Source organism: Oreochromis aureus, linkage group 20 (assembly GCF_013358895.1).
Source record: "Oreochromis aureus strain Israel breed Guangdong linkage group 20, ZZ_aureus, whole genome shotgun sequence".
Taxonomy (NCBI): domain Eukaryota; kingdom Metazoa; phylum Chordata; class Actinopteri; order Cichliformes; family Cichlidae; genus Oreochromis; species Oreochromis aureus.
In genome coordinates, this window is record NC_052961.1 from 20,823,028 (window position 1) to 20,843,932 (window position 20,905).

Sequence of the window (20,905 nt, forward strand, 5' to 3'; positions counted from 1 at the left end):
GTACTAAAACTCTTATTTTTTATTATTCATGCCCTTGAGAGAATATGTTAGATGCAGCAGATCATGAATATTACTTCTGAATTTAGGTTATACACCCACTGGTCACTTTATTAGGTACACTTTTCAACTGTACATTCACACAAATATCAGCCAATTACATGGCAACAACTCAATGCATTTTGGCAATTAGAGATGAAGACGACCTGATGAAGTTCAAAATGCACATTAGAATGGGAAAAGAGAATAGTTGGACTGCTTAGACCTGATAGGAAGGGAACAGTAACTCAAATAACCACTCCTTAAAACCAAGGTATGCAAAAGAGCATCTCTGAACATGGAACCACAAAGCATAAGGGCTACAGCAGCAGTAGACCACACCGTATGCTACTCCTGACAGCTGAGAACAGGAAAGTGAAGTTCGCCTAAAACAAAGCACAAAGGATTCGAAAAACGCTGTCTGGTCTGATGAGCGTAGGGTCAGAATAAACAACATGAAAGCACGGATCTATCCTGCCGTGTAACTGTTCAGTCTGCCGGTGGTGTAATGGTGAAGGGATATTTTCTTGGCACACTTTGGACCCCTTAGTAACAACTAAGCATCATTTAAATGCCACAGTCTGGGTGTTATTGCTGAACATGTCCGTCCCTTTATAACCACAGTGTAGCTATCTTCTGGTGGCTGCTTGCAGCAGAATAATGCACCATGTTACGAAGCTCAAATCACCTCAAACTGGTTTCTTCTACAATGACAATGAGTTCACTAGAGCACGTTTCGGATGTGGTGGATCGGGTGCTTCACATGATGGATCTGTGGCTCTCAAATCTGCACAACTGTGTGATGTCGTCATGTCAATATGGCCCAAAATTTCTTAAAAATGTTTCCAGCAGTCGAACCTCTGTTATGAAGAATTAAAGAAGCTCTGAAAGTAAAAAAGGGGTCCAACCCAGTACTAGCAAGATGCATCTAAAGAAAGTAACACATGAGTGTATATTTTGACAAAGCTACATATGTTATGTTCATGGTAGCCTGTAGCCATGCACTGAGCTTTAATAATTGCACTCGGTATATGGTCTCTTTAATGAAAGATATTTGACATGCCAGAAGCAGGAACAAAGTTTAAAAAAACAAAACAATCATGGCTTGTGTTTTAAAATGCTGTCACTGTGACTGTTCGGTCATCAATGACAGTGCTTACTGTAACAGTTTGTTATTAGATATAACCTGTGTTGTATATGCATATTGTAAAACTATCACAGTGCTGTCAATAACAGGTATAGACATTAAGTATTCTCTATTAGATGTAATTAATTGTGACTTGATATATATATATGAGCTATCAATGTGTGATTTTTGTGAAGAGCAGAGAGAAAAGAGTGAGCTGGAATATAAAGGCATTTACTTGCAGTATGTTTACAAAGAAGAAAAAAGCACCTTTGCTGGTGTACACGAGACATGATCTAGAGGTTAACTTTTACACATCTGTAGAAAGGCAAACATAATCAAGCACAGAAATTGTCAGATTGTAGACAAGTGCTTTAACAAATTGCAAGTTAGTGAATCCTTCGAAGACAAAAACTTAGTCATCATGCCATATCATGGTCCTAATACGTAACAATTTAAAATAAAGTCACTTTCAAATATCCTGCAAAATGTTGGACCAGCGAGCACCCTTGAAACAAACTTTTGCAAGTTAAGACTGAAAACATCCACTGATATTAAAAAACAAAAACAAAACTTTATTCCTTATTGGCAACTGGAACTGCAACTTTTTATTTTATTTTTTTAAATATAGACCAAATAAATACTAAATCACATGACTGCAGACTTGCTATCAGAGCAGAATAACTTCCAAAGACTATGGAGGGAAAGTTAGTGTGCCTGGCACATCATGTGAAACCAGTAATAGTTAGCAACCTTCTGCTGTATGGACATAAATAAAACTGCTGCCATCTGGCATAATTTCTAATCTGCTCAAGTGTTTTCTTCTATTCATTTATCCATTTTTGAGCCTCACATTTTTTTGGGTGGGGTGGGGCTATCCATCCCAGCAGTCACAGGACAAAAAGAACGGTGCACCCCCAACAGGCCGCCAGTCTGTCACAGGGCTAACACGGAGAAAAACGAACACTCCCAGCCAATTCTCCAGTTAACCTAACATGCATGTTTTCAGAGCGTGGGAGTAACCCAGAGTAATCCAGAGTACCCAGAGAAAACCCACGCAGGCATGGGGAGAACATGAAAACTTTGCACCAGCCATCCAGTGGATTCAAAACGAGGACGTTCTTGCTGTGTTAACCCCCACACTCTTTGTTTTCTTTAAATCTGATGCGTTTACTTCTATTGGTATATCAAAAATGACTGCAGCGTGAGCTCTTCAGGGTGTCTGAGAGAAAGATGACCACTCCAACTCCAACATATAAACCACCTTCACACAACACACTCTATTACAACTACAGGACAGCATACACCAGTGGACATGAGTCCTCATTCATCAACTGTTTGTTTCACTCTAAAAAGGTATAATGAGCATATACTCTTTCTATAATTTATGACTTTCCTCATTGTCTGTGGCAAACTCTTTTAAATTATATTTACATTTTAAAAAGTAACATTCATACTTCCTGTGAATTTAGCAGGCAAGGTGATAACTTTAATTTCTGACTATTCATGAACCAAAACAGCTGGATGATTGGATGCACATACATACACCGTTACTATGATGGAGCTGAATAAACCCGATGTTATACTTTCTTTCTGCAAAGAAAGTGAGAAAGATTTCCTTAAAACAGGCTTTGAGATACTCAACGCATGAGGAGAATGCACTGGTGCCAACTTGATTCTACAAATTAAAATATATTCATCTGCACTTCACTCACTGCTTATTTAGATTTTTTTTGTAAAGAAAAATACATTAAGTTCATTATTCCTCCTATCACATATATTGTAATAAATTGCAGAAAGGTTGGACAACTCTTTAATTCCATGGAGACACTTCCTTGCAGTGTGCAATGCAGTGTGATGAGCTCTTTAATAATGAGCCAGTGAGGTCTGAGGACACCAAAACAGCTTCATTTTCAGTCTCTCAACAGGAGATAGTCTTTGATAGTTTCTGGTAAAGGAAGCTCTTTGACAGCCGTGGGGAGGAATTGCACTCCGAGACTTTCCCGTACTGCACAGCGTGCCAGAGAGCGAAGCGTGGGCGCCTGAGCCACCATGTTGGTCAGCCTCGCCAGCAGCTGGGGATCTTTACTCAGCTCCCTGGGAAGGGTGCCGTCGGCCCGTCGAATCTCAAACCTCCCTGCTGCTCGACACAGTAGCTCCAAACACTCTTCCTCTTGTTCGGTGCCCAGGCCTCGGGCCAACAGGGCCACCAGCCGGGAGATAGGGGTCTGGCCCTTCAGGTTAGTTACATGGACCTGCGCTCCATAGTCTAATAGCACTTTGACACTCTCGAGGTTGCCTTTCATTGCTGCCCAGCTAAGAGGTGTGTCATTGTTGTAGTCACGGGCATTGGGACAGGCCCCGCTCTCCAGCAGGGCTCTTACACACTCAGGATTATCTTTGAAGGCGGCCCAGTGAAGAGGAGTGTCTTTATTGCCATCCAGGGCATTTGGCTGGGCTCCATATTCCAACAGCAGCTCCACACAGCTCTCATCCTTCTCTGCTGCATAGTGCAGTGCTGTACGATTATAGCCATCCAAAGCATTTACCTGATGAGAAAATTCAGTATAATGAGCAGTCTTATGCCAACAAGACTTAATTAAATAGCACAAAGCTGCAGGGTGCCCTGAGAAGTGACTGTGTAGGCGTCTCAATGCCTGCCAGATATTTTGGCTCATGTGCTGCAGCACAGATGTAAAAGGAGGGTGAAATGGAATAACCAGATGACTCAGAAATTGTTTGCACCATTAAATTATATAAAAAACAAAAGAACGACAGTCTACCAAACAGTCCAAATGAAAACTGCTCAGTGATCATCTAAAGAAACAGGGAATGAATGTGAATGCTGTGAACCCTGAAAATAAAACTCAATTTACAGAGGATAGTTCCCATCAAATAATTGTAACAATTAACCCTTTAAATTCTCCCATATCCCCACCACATATTACTAGTACTACTAAACTCATACAATTTCCCTACCTTTTCAGACAGCCAGTGGTTTCAGATCATGACTCAACATGAATCCTTCAGTGTAAACAATGCTAGGTTTTTTCTTTACCTTTTGAAAGCTTTTAACCCATGTCCTGCTCACACTTACTGTGTTTGCATGCATACTTACCCGCCTTAAGGCCAAAACCTTTAAAGGTGCCGAATAAATCTTAAGTGAATATGATAAACTTCAGTGTGCAAGTCAGCTGTAACATACCTCTGCCCCCTTCTCCAGCAGCAGCTCCACACAGTCAGCATCAGCAACCATACAGGCACAGTGCAGGGGTTTGAGTGTGCCATGCATCCGATTCACATCAGCACCCTTAATCAGCCAGGAAATAACAATATCAGCATTACTCATGACACTACAGGGGATTGTTTACATCAGTTTGACTGGAAGATAAGCAAGCCTACCTTACGGATAAGATCCTCCACATTGTCGTGCGGGAATGAGCGAATGGCTGCAATTGTTCGGATGAGCCGCTCAGACAGGGAATATTTACTCTGAATGCTTTGCATGATGTACCACATAGTAGAGCTCATGTGTAACAGAAGACCATTGCACCCAGGCAGGGGTGACGCTATGGCACACTGAAACACAGTTTTTAAAAATTACTGGATTACAACTTCTAAGACACAGTGAATCTAATAAATAAATCAACAGAATATAAAACAGACATTTCGCAGTTTATGCCCAGGTATGCACGCAGACCTGTTTTATTCAGTACACCAGTGCTTTGGTTTGATGAGTTATATGCTTGCTATAAATACAAAATATTTTCAATTCACATACAGAATGTGTTAGAAATTGTTCAACTAAAGACCGAAATTTCACACAGCTTTGTGAAAATACCAAAACTAATATTTAAAATAATCTTTCCCTACTATTATCTGTTTGGGTGTGGGTTGGACATTATGTCTTGTCATATAATCTAGATAGTGCAAGGCTCAGCTGTAATCTGGGAGATGACACCAATCTTTATTTTGCTGTTGCTGCCTGACTGAAGTAGATACGAGCAACTTGTCAGCCATATATATAAGCAGCTAACGCCGCTGCTTTTAACAAATGACTGACACACACAGTTAACCTTAGCTCACTCTGCAAAAATAAACAAAGTCTGCAACAATGACACCAGGTTTACAATCAAGTAAAAGCTTTAACGTTGACGTAGAAACCACAAGGGTTACTTCGCGCTGACCGGTGGAGTTTATAGGCAAAAGAAAAACAACCATACCCGGCTACACTTCCCACTATCCTGCTAGCTAGGCTAGCTAGCTGCGAGGTAATGTTAGCTTCGAGATGCAGGAACAAACGACACTCACAGACGGAGAAAAATCTGCTGACATAATTACCAACTACTTGTAAACTCGCCTTCCAACACAGCTCGCACGAATCAACAAGAATTAAACAATGCTGGTGAAAACCCATACCGTTTACAGTCCACGGCTTGAAGGTCTGGCAGGTTACTGTATAGACCGACCGCTGCTAGCTTTCACATAAACACGAAACGTCACCACTAGGGCCACGCCCTCTGTCTCGAACCTCGGTATTTAAACGCGGGCAGCGTGGACGTTGACCGTCCGCAGTAATTTGGTATAACCTGACATTTTCTCTGAACACCGACGTTTACGGGGCCTGGCAGAACTCCACGTCCTCGCCAAGTGTACTCACTTATCCCAATATAGGCATGTATGACGGCACGGCAGGCTACCACCGGCGTGCCACGGATTCTTTCAGTTTATGTCCATGTTAAGGGCTCAGCTAGCAGAAACAGCGGCAGAGGAGGTGGGGAGTTGGACTCCGATGATCAGGAGAGCTAAGGATAAGCAGTTTTTATCATCTTCTTATTTTATCCCTAAGGTTTATCCTAATCCTGAACCTGATAGTCCCATGCCGACATCAACCCTCAGCATACGAGCCTAAAAATGGGTAGCCAAACCACATAAAGGCCATACGTCAGTGGCGGATCTAGAAAATTTCACATTGCGGGAGGGGAGCAAAATGTCTAGGCAGGGTGGCACATACCTTTTCATAGAAATATGTCAAAATTCCCTATACATAAATAGAATCAAGAAAATATTGACAAAAATACTTAAAAATGATTTGTTGTATCATTATCTCCTAAGAAAACAAAGGCTATAAGAGGCTTTTGGACAGACAAGCAATTAGTTTTTACAAGGTGGGTAGCTTAGGGGGCAAGGCTCTACAGCAGGAGGGAAGCCCCCCCCCCGACAAAATATGTGCTAATTTTTTTTTTTTGTTGTTGTTGTTGTTGTTTTCCAGCAATTATGAACCATCATAAGAGTGCATGAAGCCAAATGAAATTTGTCATTCAGGTGGGAGGCAGTAAAAAAAAATTTATGGAGTGACACAGTACTTATTAACACCACCCGTGGCATTGCAGTGAAAAATCTAGACCCTGTACCAGCTGAAATGCATGAATCCATTCTCTTCTGCTTATCCTTGTCAGGGAGGGGGCTGGAGCCTATCCCAGCTGTCTTAGGGCGAGATGCAGGGTACACCCTGGACAGGTCGCTAGTTTGCCGCAGGGGTAAGAAAGAGACAGACAACCATTCACACTCACATTCACACCTACGGGCAATTTAGAGTTACCAATTAACCTATCCCCACTAACTGCATGTCTTTGGAATTTGTGAAGAAGCCGGAGTACCTGGAGAGAACCCACGCAAACACGGGAAGAACATGCAAACTCCACACAGAAAGACCCTGGCTTGATGGTGGAATTGAGACTGACAAAATTTCTGATCCACTGGGATTTCCCCACACAGCCATCTCTACGGTTTACTGAGAATGGTCTGATAAAATGATATTCACCGAGTGGCAGGTCTGTGTCAAAATGCCTTGTTGGTGGCAGATTGGCCAGCCAGCTTCGAGCCAATAGTCACTCAAATAACCACTTGCTACAACAGAGGTATGAGGAGAGCCTCTCTGAACACATTGGACCTTGAAGCAGATGTGCTACAGCAGCAGAAGACCACACTTCTGTCAGCTGAGAAGAGAAGATGGAAGCTGCAATACACACAATTTTACCAAAATTTCACAGCAGAAGACTGGAAAAAAGTTGTCTGCTGTTTTTGACTTTAAATGTTTTAAAAACAAAATAAAAATAAACAATGTAACAAATGATCAGAGATGCAGGATATTCAGTCTGTAGTTCTATTAATATTTGTTTTCTTTTAGTGTATCAAACTATGTTTCGTGTATGGGCTTAAAACAAAACAGCAGTAATAAATGTGACACTGGGAAGCCAAATCAAAATAATTTATTTTTGGTGACATTTCATACAGTTCTAAGATTGTGTCTCAAACACTTGGTTGATTCATGACTACATTTCCATTTGCCACCCCAACCCAAATTAACAGAAAATAACCCAAACATATTGGGGGGGGGGGAGGAGCAAATCCTGTAGGTATTTTTGCAAGCCTGTCAACATCAACCATATGCTTCTAAAATGATTTCACATTACTCATGAGTAAGATTCTTTTTTTAAAACAAAGTTAGTGCATTTCTTTAATTATACTAAATCACTAGCTGCTCATACTTATTAATGAAAAAAAAAACAAAAACAAAAAACAAAACAAAAAACAGCTCCAGTGATTGGATACTCGTTTACTGCATTACTAATCCCAAAGTCAACGCAACAAGTATTTTCTCTCAGCTGACATCTTGATCGGTACAGAAATGTCATATGTGATTTTTTATTTTTACCAATGCAATTTCACACAACTTTGGGGAAACCAGCCTACCAAGATTGGGAGAAAAGCGCTGCGCATTAGAATTAAAATAAATAAATTTAAGAAAGCAATACATACAGTGAGTCAAACTTCAAATTCTAAGTTAACCTGTTTGTTTTCCAAAACTTAGAAGGAAAAAAAAAAGGAAAAAAACAAAACAGCAAACTCACCCTAAAAGCACAAAACAATCTGGTGGATTGACTGGTCAAAAGCCTCCCTCCGTAAATTCAGTACTAGAACAATTACATTCTCCCACGCACGTTTCTAGTGAAGGGTTATTACAATATAGCATAGGTTACTACACCTCTACAGCTTTTTCAAAATCCAGTTTCACTGGGCCAAAGAGTTCCCCCAAAGATTACATTACCAGACCTCATCAATAAAAATCTAAACTTTATCCTAGCACACTATAATCGCAGCCAGCTGGCACGTAGCACGTGAAAATATTCCAATTTCCTTTATATCCACAACTTGGCTGCCTGATAGTAAATAGCTATCATCATTAGCTAACAGCACTCAGTCTAGTTTTTTGACATTATGCCACTGTTAAGAACAAATTCACAGATATAAGCTTAACCTGGATATCCCGTGATGATGATGATGTAGAAAAGCCAAACCTTGCCTAAAACCACTGGGCGCACCAAGCAGTCAAATCTTAGCATAAACCTATTTGTTTTTCCTCAAGAAAACACACGAACCCCCCAAAAAACAAAACCAACAACAAAACATGTAAACAGAGAACCTGACTGATAATCAACATGACGATATTCTGAAATCATCGGGAACAGTTAGACTCAAAACACGTAAAACTCAACGTGAAAAACTTTGGACCAGGCTAGCAGGTTCACCGTGGCTAACAGCCCAGTGAGCACCCCCCCCCCCGCTTTACAGAGCATCCGGGCTTCGAACAAAAAAAAAAAAAAAAAATCACACATCTGACCACGGCACATGTCAACAGCTTCTGATAATCTGACGGAGAGCATTTAAGCCAATCATGAACCAGGATCAAAATACCACCATAGAACACAATTCATTGATATACATTAGAAGACCACATTGTCCCGTTTCAGGACGATTCAGAATCTCTGCTGTAAAAATCAAAACGTTCTTAATTTCATTACATCAGTGCGACAGCACCCTGCAGCACTTCAGTCATTTAGCTTAACAATCGATGCATACACAGACATCAGTCAACCCTTCAGTCATACTTGCAAACCTAAGCACACAAGAGAAAAAAAACAAAACAAAAAACAACTGATGTCTCATTGCGTGTTAGTGATATCTTTGTATATGTACATGACATATATGCATGTTCTTTTTTTCTTAGTGCATATTGTTCTTGCAGACCAACATCTATTCTTTAATTAAAAAAAAAAGAAAGAAAAAAGGTAGAGGGCCATTTACGAGGCCCAGCATCCCACCTTTCCCTAGCAGAGCATGAACAAATCAACAACCTTCAGGTAAGTCACACTTAAATTCTTTTAAGCGTATTTCTGAAGGCCAAAACAACGTTTTTGTTTCTTTTCCAATCACTCGTCAAAGTTCTTCAGGTGTCATTTTGCCCATAAGTCCTGGATGTCAGTCTCATTGCCACTTTAAAAGCCTCTCTTTGGACATGTTCCAGGGGGGTGGGGAAGGTGGCTACCATAATTGTTGTTGCTTTTATGTTATTCATTTTTATATAATTATATATATCCATGTATATATTCATACATCTTTTTTCTATTGATATCAAGTTTTTATTTTGGCGATACTGGTGGGATGTTCTGCTCTTTTCCAGTGTGCCTGTATCCTCCCTGCGGGGAGCTGCGTCGGGCTGGTGGAGGACGCCTATGGTCCCGGAACTTGAGGCCCCCGGTGCCCCTGGGGCCATTGCTGCGGTGGTAACCTTGAGAGTCACGTTCACGTGGTGGCCGGCTCTCCTTGCATTCCCATCCCCCCTCCCTGTCGTGGCTTCTCTCGTGCTTGTCTCCAGGACTGCTGCTGGAGCCCGGCTCCTCGGCCTTGTTCACGCGCAATTCACGTAGCGGCTGGCCCGACGCGGTGCTAGGGGTGGCTGGGGCAGGGGACGCAGGGGGAGGGTCCTTGGGTGGCCTTTGACACACTTCGGCGTAGCTGAGTTTACGGGGCTCCTAAACAAAAACAGAAAAAATACAACATTTTTAAGATGGGTAAAACATACGCTCATTTACTGAGTTTTACCACCCTTCCAGTCAAACCCTCAGATCTCATAATCTTGACGCTCATTGGGGTAGGAGTGAAAATTCTGGACTTTTGGTGAGACAGAACCGTGAGGGGTGGGGTTGGGGTGAAGAGAGAGAGAAGAAAAAAGAAAGAGTGACAGATGAGGGATAGAGCCAAAGTCAGTCAATTCACTACCTCACTTTCCCTCTATGCGCAAAAGATCTCATCATCAGGAAGACAACTGTGCTCACGTGGCGAAGCAACAACAGAAAGTCAGATTCTCACCTGTGCAGGGGTGGGAATAGTGGCTGTCGCAGGGGCAGCCGTGCTGGGTGTGGCTGGTGTAGAAGCAGCAGAGGTCTGAGGCCTGGAGCTAGGCACAGGCTGTGTGGAGGCGGGGTTGGCGGGAGTTTTGACAGGTGTGCGTGGAGTTGCTTTTTGAGTCGGAGGTTCCACCCGTTCAACTCTCTTCTCCTGACGAACGGTACTATTAGGACAAAAGGTTCCGTTAGCAAAGCTAACATTTTAAGTTTTATTGTAAGAACAAATTATGCTCAATCAAATTAAGAGCAGAGACAATCATACCCAGAGGCTGAAGGTCCAAGTGGTTGATTAGTAGATTTTGCTGCTGCCGGGGCAGGACTTATGACAGCCACAGCTTCCTCTGCGACTTGGCCTGAACCTGGACTCACAGTGGCTTCTTTATTGGCTTGTTCTGCCTATAAAAAGCAAAGTGCACGAATGTTACACTTGTGCAATCCTCATCTCAACAATGCTTTCTGTGCATCATTGTTCAAGATATTTACAAACTCATTTTCTTACCTTGTCCCTGTACAAACCACGTACTACATCCGACATCCGGTTTTCTAACACTGGCTCCCCCTGTGTGCTGACCACACAGCCCGGAAGAGGAGGGAAGTTGGTAGCAGCCAGGTCAAACTTGGGTGGGGAAACCTTGACCTCTGTTAAGGGTACAGGCCTCTGAGAAAAGGAATTAAAAACAGAGCCAACGGGCAGAGATATCATTACATGGTTCATGGTTTTAAACACAACATACAAGTTTTATGGCCATAGGTAATTGCTGTTTACCGTAATCCGTTCTTCTTCTCGCCTCCTCCGTGTTCCTCTGTAGGTTGTACGTCTGAAATACAAATAAATAAGGTGTGAATAAGGAGTCAAGTCAGTAAAAAGTCATATGCATGCTAAATTCATTAAGCATGTGTCAGTCAATAAGCAAATTTCAATGACATCATTTGATGTTTACCTATAAATCAGAAAGAAAATGTTTGAAGCAACAGACTAAAAACAATAAAAAAAGAACATGTGCAACTAGCGCAAGCACAGGTGCTGCTGTTGACACTGGGGACAGAGTGAGGCGTGCTCCTGGCAGGGAAGCAAGATCTCATGGTAGTGGAGCAGCACATGAGACTTGCCAAAAAAGCAAAAAAAGTTGAGAAATCTGGCAGCTTAGTCTTCAAGTTGATGATTAATGCTGTAAGTGGAATTTCCCAAGTTGGCGGTTTTGTTTCTATCGTTTTCAAAGAAAACAAAAATCTGAGTAGTACATACCCACTGAAATAATACTCACGTTCAGGTCTAAAAACCCTTTTACAAATTTAAACTGCATTTAGTTTAAAATATGACTGTTGGTTAAAGTCAACTGTAAACTGCTTAAATCGATAGAAATATCATAACTTACTCTAATCCACGAGCAGCAGCTCTAACATTCAACCAGGTTCGAAACAGATGAGGCTTACCTTCCACGTCCAGCCACGCCACTGTCATCGCTGGCGTCCAATGAGGAAGAGGGGGGTAGATGCGAGAATGCCAAGGTCAAGTCAGTGGTTGTCTGGACTGTGTTAGTAGTGGAGACGCCGGCAGTAGCGCTGGGAGCGGGAGGCTGCGGGCTTCGCAGTCCGGTGAGGCTCTCCAGTGGGACCGGTGTTATGGATGCTGAGGTCACGTCGTTTGGCCTCACCTGGGGCTTCACGTGGTTTCTGTTGTCGTGAGGTAAAATTGAAGATCAAGGTTACTATACATTTAAAATTGCTCTGCAAACATATTGGCAACCAGTGCTTCCTACTGAACTTAATAACTTTCGATTAGGGTGCTTGGTGCTTTTACACTCAAGTCCACGTAATATAAATTATTCTGTTCAGGATTTATATTTTTACACATTTACCAACATTTAGTCATGTATTTTTGCAGTCATAAAATACACAAGACATTGTGCTTATGTGTTCCAAAGAAATAGATCTGTATAGTATACATCCAGAGCCTTTGAAAGCAGTTCAGCAGCTGTTAAAAGTACATTAATCCAATTTGATGGCTATAAGATGTTAAACCACTGTATGAACTTAAATGCAAATCTTATGTTAAAACATTAAAAACAGTGCACTGCAACCTCAGGTAATTAGGAGCCTGTACACATCATTTGAAGTCTTCAGAGGAAATAAACAATTTTCTGGTGAAATGAAGCCAAAACGGTTCAGTCAGTTCACAGGAAACACTGGTGGCAACCACACTAAACTTGACAGTTTACAAGGGAAATGGGACAACATGCTGTGTCTTCAGAGTAAACGTAGACGTGCAGGTGGTTTTGGACTACAACTGAGGTCATAATTGGTTGAAGCAGCTAAAACTCGGATGTCAGAATTACTGTGTTTGGCTCTCTGCAACCAATCATTAACTCGCTGAGCAGACAACACCCCTGCAAGACCTGCCAGGATTTGTGCCACAAATAAACCTTTTAGATGTTGTATGATTAGCATGATTTCACATAGACTTATCTTCCCATCAGTCTTTGACCCTCAGATCTCATAATCTGAACGCTCATTGGGTTGGGACTGAAATTCCTGACTTTGAAAGTGCACAGGGAGAACAGAGAGAGAGAAAGAAAGAGCAAAAAGAAAAGATGAAGAAAACGAGAGAACCAAAGTCAGTTCTTCCATCCCTCTTTCCCTCTATGCGCATCATGATCTCATCACTGGGTCTGACTTATGCCTTTGTGAAGCTTCTTTTGAACAAACATGATGAACACTTGAAAAAGTTGTCATCTCTTTGCACATAAATGTAGCGTATGAATTGATGCTTGACAGCAGAGATGACCTACACTCAACTCCTGTCAGCATTTCTTTGTTACAGCATATCACGACACAGCCACTAATGAAAGCAGCACAAAAAAAAGACTGACTACACATAATGGATAGTTAGTTGTGATGTAGAGAAGCTGTTACATGTAATAATGTAAATGCAAAGAAGGGCAAGATGGCATTAACTGGAAAAATAAATAAATAAAGCCAGTTGCTCGAAATCAGATTGCAGCCAGCATTTATCAAAGGAAAGACAAATTCAGGACGCTCATAAAACAGCACCAAACATTTATCACAACTACGAGGACGATTATGGCCATAAAAATCTGCCTGGCAGAAGGCATGGGGCCTGTTATGTATTTAATCATTTGGCTACTGCGGTATGGTAAGAAATGAGGGAAGCAATGAAGCTCATTATATAGTATAACAGTGGTACCTGAAGGCATTTATTACATTCTTTCTTGAATAGAGGGGTACACTGTGGGGAAGTAAAAGAAGACAGGGAGTGATGAGCAGTTCCCTCTTTAACTTTAGACGAACTGTATTACAGAGATGATCCGATGTTCACTGTTTAATTTCATGCAAACAAGAACACAAGTGATAAAACATTCTAATATGTTTGAGAAAAGAGAAAAAAACCCCCAAAACAAACAAAAAGCTCAAACAGCAATCCTTACCGGCTTCTGTTGAATGGGCGAGTGATATTAAGAGAACTGGAGCTGGTCTTGTAGGGTCCAGCAGAGCCAAATCCATTCACAAAGCTACTGTTGGGAAACGGAGCCTGCTCAAGAGGTGGAAGGGGGGATAAATAAATAAAAGAGTCAGTATTTACTAATCCTGCTTAAAGCAACACTTTGTTGCAGATATCTGTTATTTCGCTATCCCCGAGGAGATGAAAATAAGTATGTAGAGTAAAGTATGTAGAGCGGCTTAAGAAAAGAAAAAAAACAAACAAAAAAAACCCCCACCCCAGCCAATGCTTATGCAACATTGTGTATTTATGTCACTGACATTTCAGAAAGCAAAGCATCTGAATTTAAGCATCACAATAAATAACGAACCAATAACTAACAAGGGATTCCGCACAGCTGGCGCGAAACACATTTTTCACGGTTGATTTCCTGCATTATATTTAGGTGCTGAATGCTGGTGGTGAACGCAGACAAAAGCCTTTCAGGTGCATGAAGTGTGGCTTTCTGTTTTCTGGTTTTAATAATCACACAGAGCAGACATTAATACCTGCCTGTATTTGGCTATATTTGTAAAGATGCAGTTATTTCAATTAACGCAAAATAAACTTGGATGATTAGTCGGCAGGTAAAAAATACCTTCTATAAGAAATAAATTAACATTAATAATACATGTTAAGATTAAAATGAATTGGCCCCTTTGACTATAGATACTCTGACAGAGAGTTTTAGTTAGTCTCACAGCAGCAAAAGCACAGTCAATCTCACCAGAGGCGTTTCAAAGTACGGTGTGGGCGAAGGTGTCCAGGTGGGAGGTACGATGCCGTAGAGGGGGTACTGCTGCTGGGGGTAGACGTGCTGCATGTAGAGCGGAGAGCTGTACTGGGACTGGCTCTGGGACTGCTGAGCGTACAGGCTGCTGTCCATGCTACGGTAGCCGTTCTTTGCAAAAAACGTGTTGATGGCCTTTATTCTGGCCTGTTGGTATGAATCAGAGGGGAAAATGTGTCAACAGAAGTCAAGATGTTTACAGAGGGGCCTTTCCAAAATGTTGGGTTTTAATTTAACTCACCATAATGGGTTTTCCCTGAAATGTTTTTACTTCCTCTCTCAAGTACTTGTACGCCTAGCGGGACAAGAAAAGAGTCAAAGGACTATCAGTGATGCTGGATTTCATCTGAATACTTTAGACATGATGAAGAAGAGTTGAGCTGAGTACCTGTTGAGCATCTGTGTCCGATTGGAATGTGATGTACCAGTTGTTGTTGTGTGCAAACTCGACACTTATAACCTTTGGACAGTTGTCATTTTTGAATAATGACTCCACTTCCTGTGAATTGAATACAAAGAATACTCTCAGTTCAAGCAAACTCCTACGTTTTCAGTGCTTTAATGGCCTGTCAGTCATCGCACAAACGGTTTTTACCTCAACAGGCGTGGTTTCGGGAACTTCTCTCAAAATGATAATGCACCGCTTGTGATTAGGACGCACTTTCTCCCCTTTCTCATCCACTTGTACCATAGGAGAGGCTGAGAGGAAGAATGGGTTTAAGAATATTTAAGCTGAGGCAGAAGACCAATCAGTACAGACCTTTTTAAACATGAGCCATCCTCAGCTTTTCACTTACATCTCAACACATCCAGAATGAGGTCCATGTCTGTAGTGAGGACTTTAATGCTCTCCATACTGGCAATAGTCCAAATAGGGACAAACTGATCGCTGTCCATCTGGGACATCAGGTACAAATCCTTTGAGAGGTTCTCTCTGAATCACAATAAATTAATAAATTCAAGTTCATTAGCTTCTCCAAACAGTCAACAGAAAACTATTTTCATAATTTTGCACATAAAAAAAATTGCTTTAGGTGTTGGCTTCTTACCTGGAGAAATAATACTCCAGTTCTTTCTTCAGAGACTCTCGCAAATTCTCAGAAGAGATTGGCTGTTCTTCCGTTTTTGAATCCACTGTAAAACATTAAAGAATCAATGGTTAAAAAAAATTTGCAATGTTTTCTGTTAAAAAGCATTAATGACATTATTTTTCCAGCACAACCTTTTTCTTTTCAAAGACATATGCTGATGTCACATGACACTATAAGCAGTGACTGACATGACCCCCACAGTGTCAGATTCATCTGTATCATAAGCACGACAGGAAAAGTTTGAGTTACTGGAAGAGCGGCTAGATTGAGGTGACTTTTATTCTACTCCATTCAAACTCACACCCTGTATGTGTACAACAACACCTTTATCTATGACCTTGGGGGGGCATTAGATTGCACAGGTGTAACTAACACAGGGGCCAGTGGTTCCAAGTTTCCACAGTGGAGTATATGCTTAGCAACACAAGTGATTAAGACAGGAGTTTGTCAAGGTGGTAATTAAATACAAATAACTCTACAGGTTAGGTGTGACCCAGCAGTCTCTCACTTTAGACAGTGTTTCATCTGGCTGCCAGACAAATTTCCCTCAGGGGACAAAGAGTTTTGTGAACACATCTGCGTGAAAGTCTTGTATTTTAAGCTGTTGAGACATTTTATGGTATCAGATCACTCAATCTGCCACCTCAGTGCATTCAGGTTGTTCATAATTTCCTGTTTTCAGACGTATTGAAAAAACACTAATTCTTAGCTGCAGCCAGTGTGTGTGAAGATGACTTCTTGTGTCGTGACTGACCTGAGGTCCCTGTTGTGGACTCAGCGGGGGAAAAGCCCAACTCTGGAGGGTCCATTCCATTTACTGCTATCTCAGCTGTTGCTGTGGAGCTGCTGTTATCCAGGGCCGGGAATCCCACGGTATACTGCTTGCACCCAGCAGACGGAGGCTCAGAATAACCTGTGAACAAGGTAAAGAGTCTGATTCAGAAAGAGAGCACAGTCCATTTCAAACTTACCCGCATCTCAGATCGTTTACCTATTTATTGTTTGTGTACATGAATAAAGTTGAGACTTATACAGATGCTATCTAAGAAAAGAATTAAAAAAAAAAAAAATAGTAAGGCCCCCAAATTATTTAAAAACACCAATAACACTGTTAGGAGTGTTAACTCAAAAAGGGGAAATAATCCCATGAGTAGACATGGGTGTCACAATGTCCAGTTTCCCAAAAAAGCCTTCAAACTTCTTTTCCAAACACGTGCTGTAAAGTGCAATAAAATCAGTTTAGCATACTCTTTCATTTCTTACCCTCATTGAGATCCGAGGGAGACCAATGAGGGTTGCTGGTAACGGTCTCGCTGGGGGCCACGGGCATCTCCTGCCACACCTTGGCATTAGGATTCAAACCAGCACCCTTGAAGGTGACCTTCAAAACAGAAAGAGGAGGATCAATCAAATTCGGTTCCCACAAACACTGAAAGCAGAGTGATGTTTATTTTTGAGCAGAGGTAAGATGTCAGTTATCTAAATTTTACTGTTGAAACTTAAGAGTTTATATTTAATCACTGATATGCACAACGCTTCATCTGTTTAATGCTTTTAGTGGTTCTTCAAATGTAAGACGCATTCAAATAAGGGCTCTTTTGACTAACAAATGTGTGACTATTTACACATCTGTCACCTGATTTTCTCTTCTTTTTTTTCCTTTTTAAGAAACAGAATTTTCAATTTTAGATCTCTGCTGCATGTCTCAAGGCATGTTTGCCCATACTCCAGCAGAGGTTTAAGGAAGGAGGATGCAATCCAGGTTACAGTCAATATTGAACAATCCTTCACACCCTTTTTACCTTGTGCTGGACAGCCATAGGAGCATGTTCAGCAAAAGACTCATTCAACCACAATACACCACAAAAACACCACATGAAATCACCCCTACTGTTGCCCAAAAAAACTTTATAACTCCTCCTCATGACACCTAGACTGTTTTAACTAATACACTGTCTATAATGTACATAGTAGTGTTCTAATATGGCAGTTTGAGTGCCTTAGTTTTATCCAGTTTTGTTTATATTTTATATTCCATTTGTATTCTTCCCATTTATGTTTTAAGTGTGCATCTGAATGAAAATTATATTAATAAAATATTCTGATTCTGACACCAGGGGACAACAAAGCCAAACTAAATTATGGTCTTCAACAAGACCATAATAGACACAGAGAGAAGCTGTAGATGGGTCATAGCCAACTACAGCTATGTCTGCTGATTTTCATTGATTAAATTTATACTGATGGCTGGAACACCCCAGTGACACATGTCCACATAAGGCCTTGTGATCTCCTGTCAACAAAATCAGCCCTTACCCTGTTCACCTCAAGGAGGAGTGACTATAAAAGCTGTGTGTAGTCAAAATATTTGCAAATGAACATGTTACCTTCACCAGCATAAATGTATTTGCCATGTATGTTATCCACGGATCTCTCTCCATACCAAACAGGCTATGGTCTGGCAGAAGAAATCCTGACCCTGCAAAGATCTGTGGCCAAGAATAGATCGCACACTGACACATTAAGATCTACAGACACTGATGTGATCTTGATGTGAGCCAACTGTGGACTGTGTCTTTAATCTTGTGCAAAGTGGATGGCAGCTTCCTGCTAAACTGTCAAATTTACTTCATATTGTCATTCACCACCTGCAAACAAATCCTGGCTCTTTTTTGCAAAAGCACTTGGCCTGACAAGAACAGCTGCCGGTGGTAGTATGGCTCAGGGTACTTCTCCTCCCCGATCACACAACAAGAACGGGATGTATACCCATAGGAGAGGCCTCTGTGCCATTCAGACAAGCGCGGACATTTATGTGCGGTGCAACTTGACACATGGTTACAATGCACGCTTCTGTGTTACAGGCCACAGCGAGCCAAGCAATGTCAGCTGACTGCGCTGCGCAGCAAAGGCCAGGTATTTGCAACGCATGTCACTGCGCTAGCTAGGTCTGCTAGCACCGCGATTAGCTCACAGATAACGGAGTGAATGAACACACTATCATTCGGCAGTAATTGAAGCATCGTTCACCCGCTAACGGAAAACAACTGATTCGGCGCGTGCCCGCTTCAAATACCACCACCGTCATCCTAAAGCTCTGTCAAAACTTAACTTACGGGCTAATGATTACTCAGCAAACTACTTAATGAGCTTGCTGGTTACAACGGCTAAGCTACAGTTAGCAGCTATCTGAATGAGCTGCGGTAGAGCTACCGCTATAAACCCCCCCACCACCACCATCACCAAGTGTGTAAAAGTAAAGCCTGTACTGGCAGCAAGTAGAGTAAGTAGTCGTGAAAGTCTTTGAGTCTGGGGCTGCTTTCTTATATAGTCACAAAACAGTCAAGCAAAAACTCACACACACTCACAAACGCGCTCAAAGTTTCATTCTTGATCTTGTTTGAGTTAATTTTAGATGTGTAATAAATAACAAAGCTAATTACGCAGAGGGGGTGTACCGTGCTAACAGGTCTCCCTGTTAGAAAGCAGCAGTCGCTTAGCCAGTAAGCTAACACGCTAAAGAAGGCCTCACTCACCATGCCGCCTGACCCTCCCTCGCTCCCCAGCGGAGCCTCGTCCTTCCCACCGGTCTTCGGTCCGGGATCAGCCTCCTCCTGCAGCAGCGGCGGCTCTCCGCTCTGGTCTGAACTCATCAGCCGCTCCTGACTCACTTCCACCCCGTCGCGTTCTCCCGGCCCCCTCCTGCCACCACCTCCGCCGCCTCTCCCCGAAACGCCGGCTGAGTTCAGCAGTCAGTCTGGTCCTCTCCTACTCGACTGTGGCTTGGCTAACCGGCTAGCGGGTATGCTACAGACTGAAGCTAGCGAGCTAGCGTGCGTATGAATCAACGAAGCGGGCTAACGACTAGCTAGCTCAATGAATCAAGCTCACACGCCGAGAAACTAATGGTACAAGCAGTGCCAAACCATGACTCTTCTTAAACCGCGGTCCCCACTGGCGTTTCGTCAAATACTACAGCACACACCGGGTTCGTGAGGCGCATTCCTAACCGGGCGACCGGAGCGGACACTGGGGACACGCAGCTTTCCTCAGCGCAGGCACACAGTCCGCCGAAGTCCCGGCTGCCACCGCGAGAACTCGGTGACCTCTACGGCGCTATTTCCTTTTCCGGATTTAGACTGTAGTTTTTCTGAAGTTACATCCAGACCCAGTCGCTGTTTTTTGTTTGTTTTGTTTTTTAAAAAATAAATAAATGCAAGAGGTGAAATCCATCTACTGTTATTTTTCGGGTACCAGAGAATCTGAACTCATCTTCCTGACTTTAAACCATAAGAAATACATGACATAAATACATAAATAATAAGGCACACACTGGGATACATACCTTTTTTGTGCTGTAGGCCATTTCACCCTTCATGTGTGTTTTCATGATTTCTTCTTACTTCTTGTAATAAATGCAGCTTAAATGCAGCGCTATGTTGGGTGCTGCATTTAAGCTTTATATACAGGCCACCAGCTTGCTGCAGTTCTCTGAAGTATAGGCTTTCAGTTTCAGTTACTGTGCTGATTACATTGTGAAAAGACAACTCGTTGATTACCAGCAGGAATAATGAGTGGTTTGGGACCTTTTGTGTGGCAGCAAAAGAAGAAAAAAGGAGAGCTCTGTGATGTAATCAGATTTCCTGGCACCCTGCTCGAGATGTAATCAGGAACAGATGATTAAAATAAATGTCATTAACCCGAAAATGGGTTTTCAAAGATAGATAACATTCTATTATGCTGGTAATTATGGATCCATAATTGGATTATCAACATTGTGAATGAGAATGGCTCCAGTGTTTATGTACCATTCAAAACAAAGCACTCAGGGACTGGGGTATTTGTGTGCAGCCCCAAACATGTGCTTGACAAAAGACACAGAGACCTGCTAAGATTTTCAGATATCATTACTGAAAAACCCAGAATTTTCAGAATTTTAACCTGAGTTTGACGCACACAACAAATGGTACTCAAAAGACACTCAAGTATTCGCCTCACCATCACACCACCACCATCATTAACTCTTGGTGCAAAGCAGAAGGGCTCAATGCTCTGACTAATCAGACCAAGCAGGATTCTTACAATCCTACATTTGATCAAATTAGCCTCAGT

General features: G+C 42.0%; 2 protein-coding genes across 4 annotated transcripts; both read right to left on the reverse strand.

The window, feature by feature from the left end:
• Nucleotides 1–1,054: 1,054 nt before the first annotated feature.
• On the reverse strand, nucleotides 1,055–5,701 carry asb8 (ankyrin repeat and SOCS box containing 8). 2 transcript variants are annotated; one of them, XM_031746891.2, is made up of 4 exons: nucleotides 5,582–5,701; nucleotides 4,565–4,741; nucleotides 4,368–4,472; nucleotides 1,055–3,711 (listed from the first exon to the last, which is right to left on the reverse strand). In XM_031746891.2, the coding sequence occupies exons 2-4, from the start codon at nucleotides 4,691–4,693 to the stop codon at nucleotides 3,076–3,078; spliced, it is 870 nt and encodes a 289-aa protein (XP_031602751.1). In that variant the 5' UTR covers nucleotides 4,694–4,741; nucleotides 5,582–5,701; the 3' UTR covers nucleotides 1,055–3,075. The 2 variants fall into 2 exon arrangements, with proteins under 2 accessions (XP_031602751.1, XP_039459953.1); XM_039604019.1 differs by having other exon boundaries at nucleotides 5,504–5,587.
• A 1,718-nt stretch (nucleotides 5,702–7,419) lies between these two features.
• Nucleotides 7,420–19,872, reverse strand: LOC116325831 (la-related protein 4). Of its 2 annotated transcripts, XM_031746868.2 has the most exons (17): nucleotides 19,330–19,872; nucleotides 17,057–17,174; nucleotides 16,548–16,706; nucleotides 15,752–15,836; nucleotides 15,500–15,636; nucleotides 15,298–15,401; nucleotides 15,091–15,201; nucleotides 14,944–14,997; nucleotides 14,640–14,849; nucleotides 13,860–13,963; nucleotides 13,619–13,660; nucleotides 11,848–12,087; nucleotides 11,180–11,231; nucleotides 10,913–11,071; nucleotides 10,676–10,809; nucleotides 10,376–10,577; nucleotides 7,420–10,038 (listed from the first exon to the last, which is right to left on the reverse strand). In XM_031746868.2, exons 1-17 carry the CDS (start codon nucleotides 19,444–19,446, stop codon nucleotides 9,646–9,648), a joined length of 2,421 nt encoding a protein of 806 aa, XP_031602728.1. In that variant the 5' UTR covers nucleotides 19,447–19,872; the 3' UTR covers nucleotides 7,420–9,645. The 2 variants fall into 2 exon arrangements, with proteins under 2 accessions (XP_031602728.1, XP_031602729.1); XM_031746869.2 differs by lacking the exon at nucleotides 13,619–13,660.
• Nucleotides 19,873–20,905: the final 1,033 nt, after the last annotated feature.

Bases quoted from the DNA above. Each gene is read 5' to 3' on its own strand.
- asb8 (XM_031746891.2), bottom strand. From the start codon at position 4,693: ATGAGCTCTACTATGTGGTACATCATGCAAAGCATTCAGAGTAAATAT. The intron at 4,473-4,564 runs GTAGGCTTGCTT...TGGCTGATTAAG, and splicing joins TGGAGGATCTTATCCGTAAG to GGTGCTGATGTGAATCGGAT. The intron at 3,712-4,367 runs GTATGTTACAGC...TTTTCTCATCAG, and splicing joins TGCTGGAGAAGGGGGCAGAG to GTAAATGCTTTGGATGGCTA.
- LOC116325831 (XM_031746868.2), bottom strand. From the start codon at position 19,446: ATGAGTTCAGACCAGAGCGGAGAGCCGCCGCTGCTGCAGGAGGAGGCT. The intron at 14,850-14,943 runs GTGAGTTAAATT...TCATACCAACAG, and splicing joins TTCAGGGAAAACCCATTATG to GCCAGAATAAAGGCCATCAA. The intron at 10,039-10,375 runs GTGAGAATCTGA...GTTTTTGTTTAG, and splicing joins CTATTCCCACCCCTGCACAG to GAGCCCCGTAAACTCAGCTA.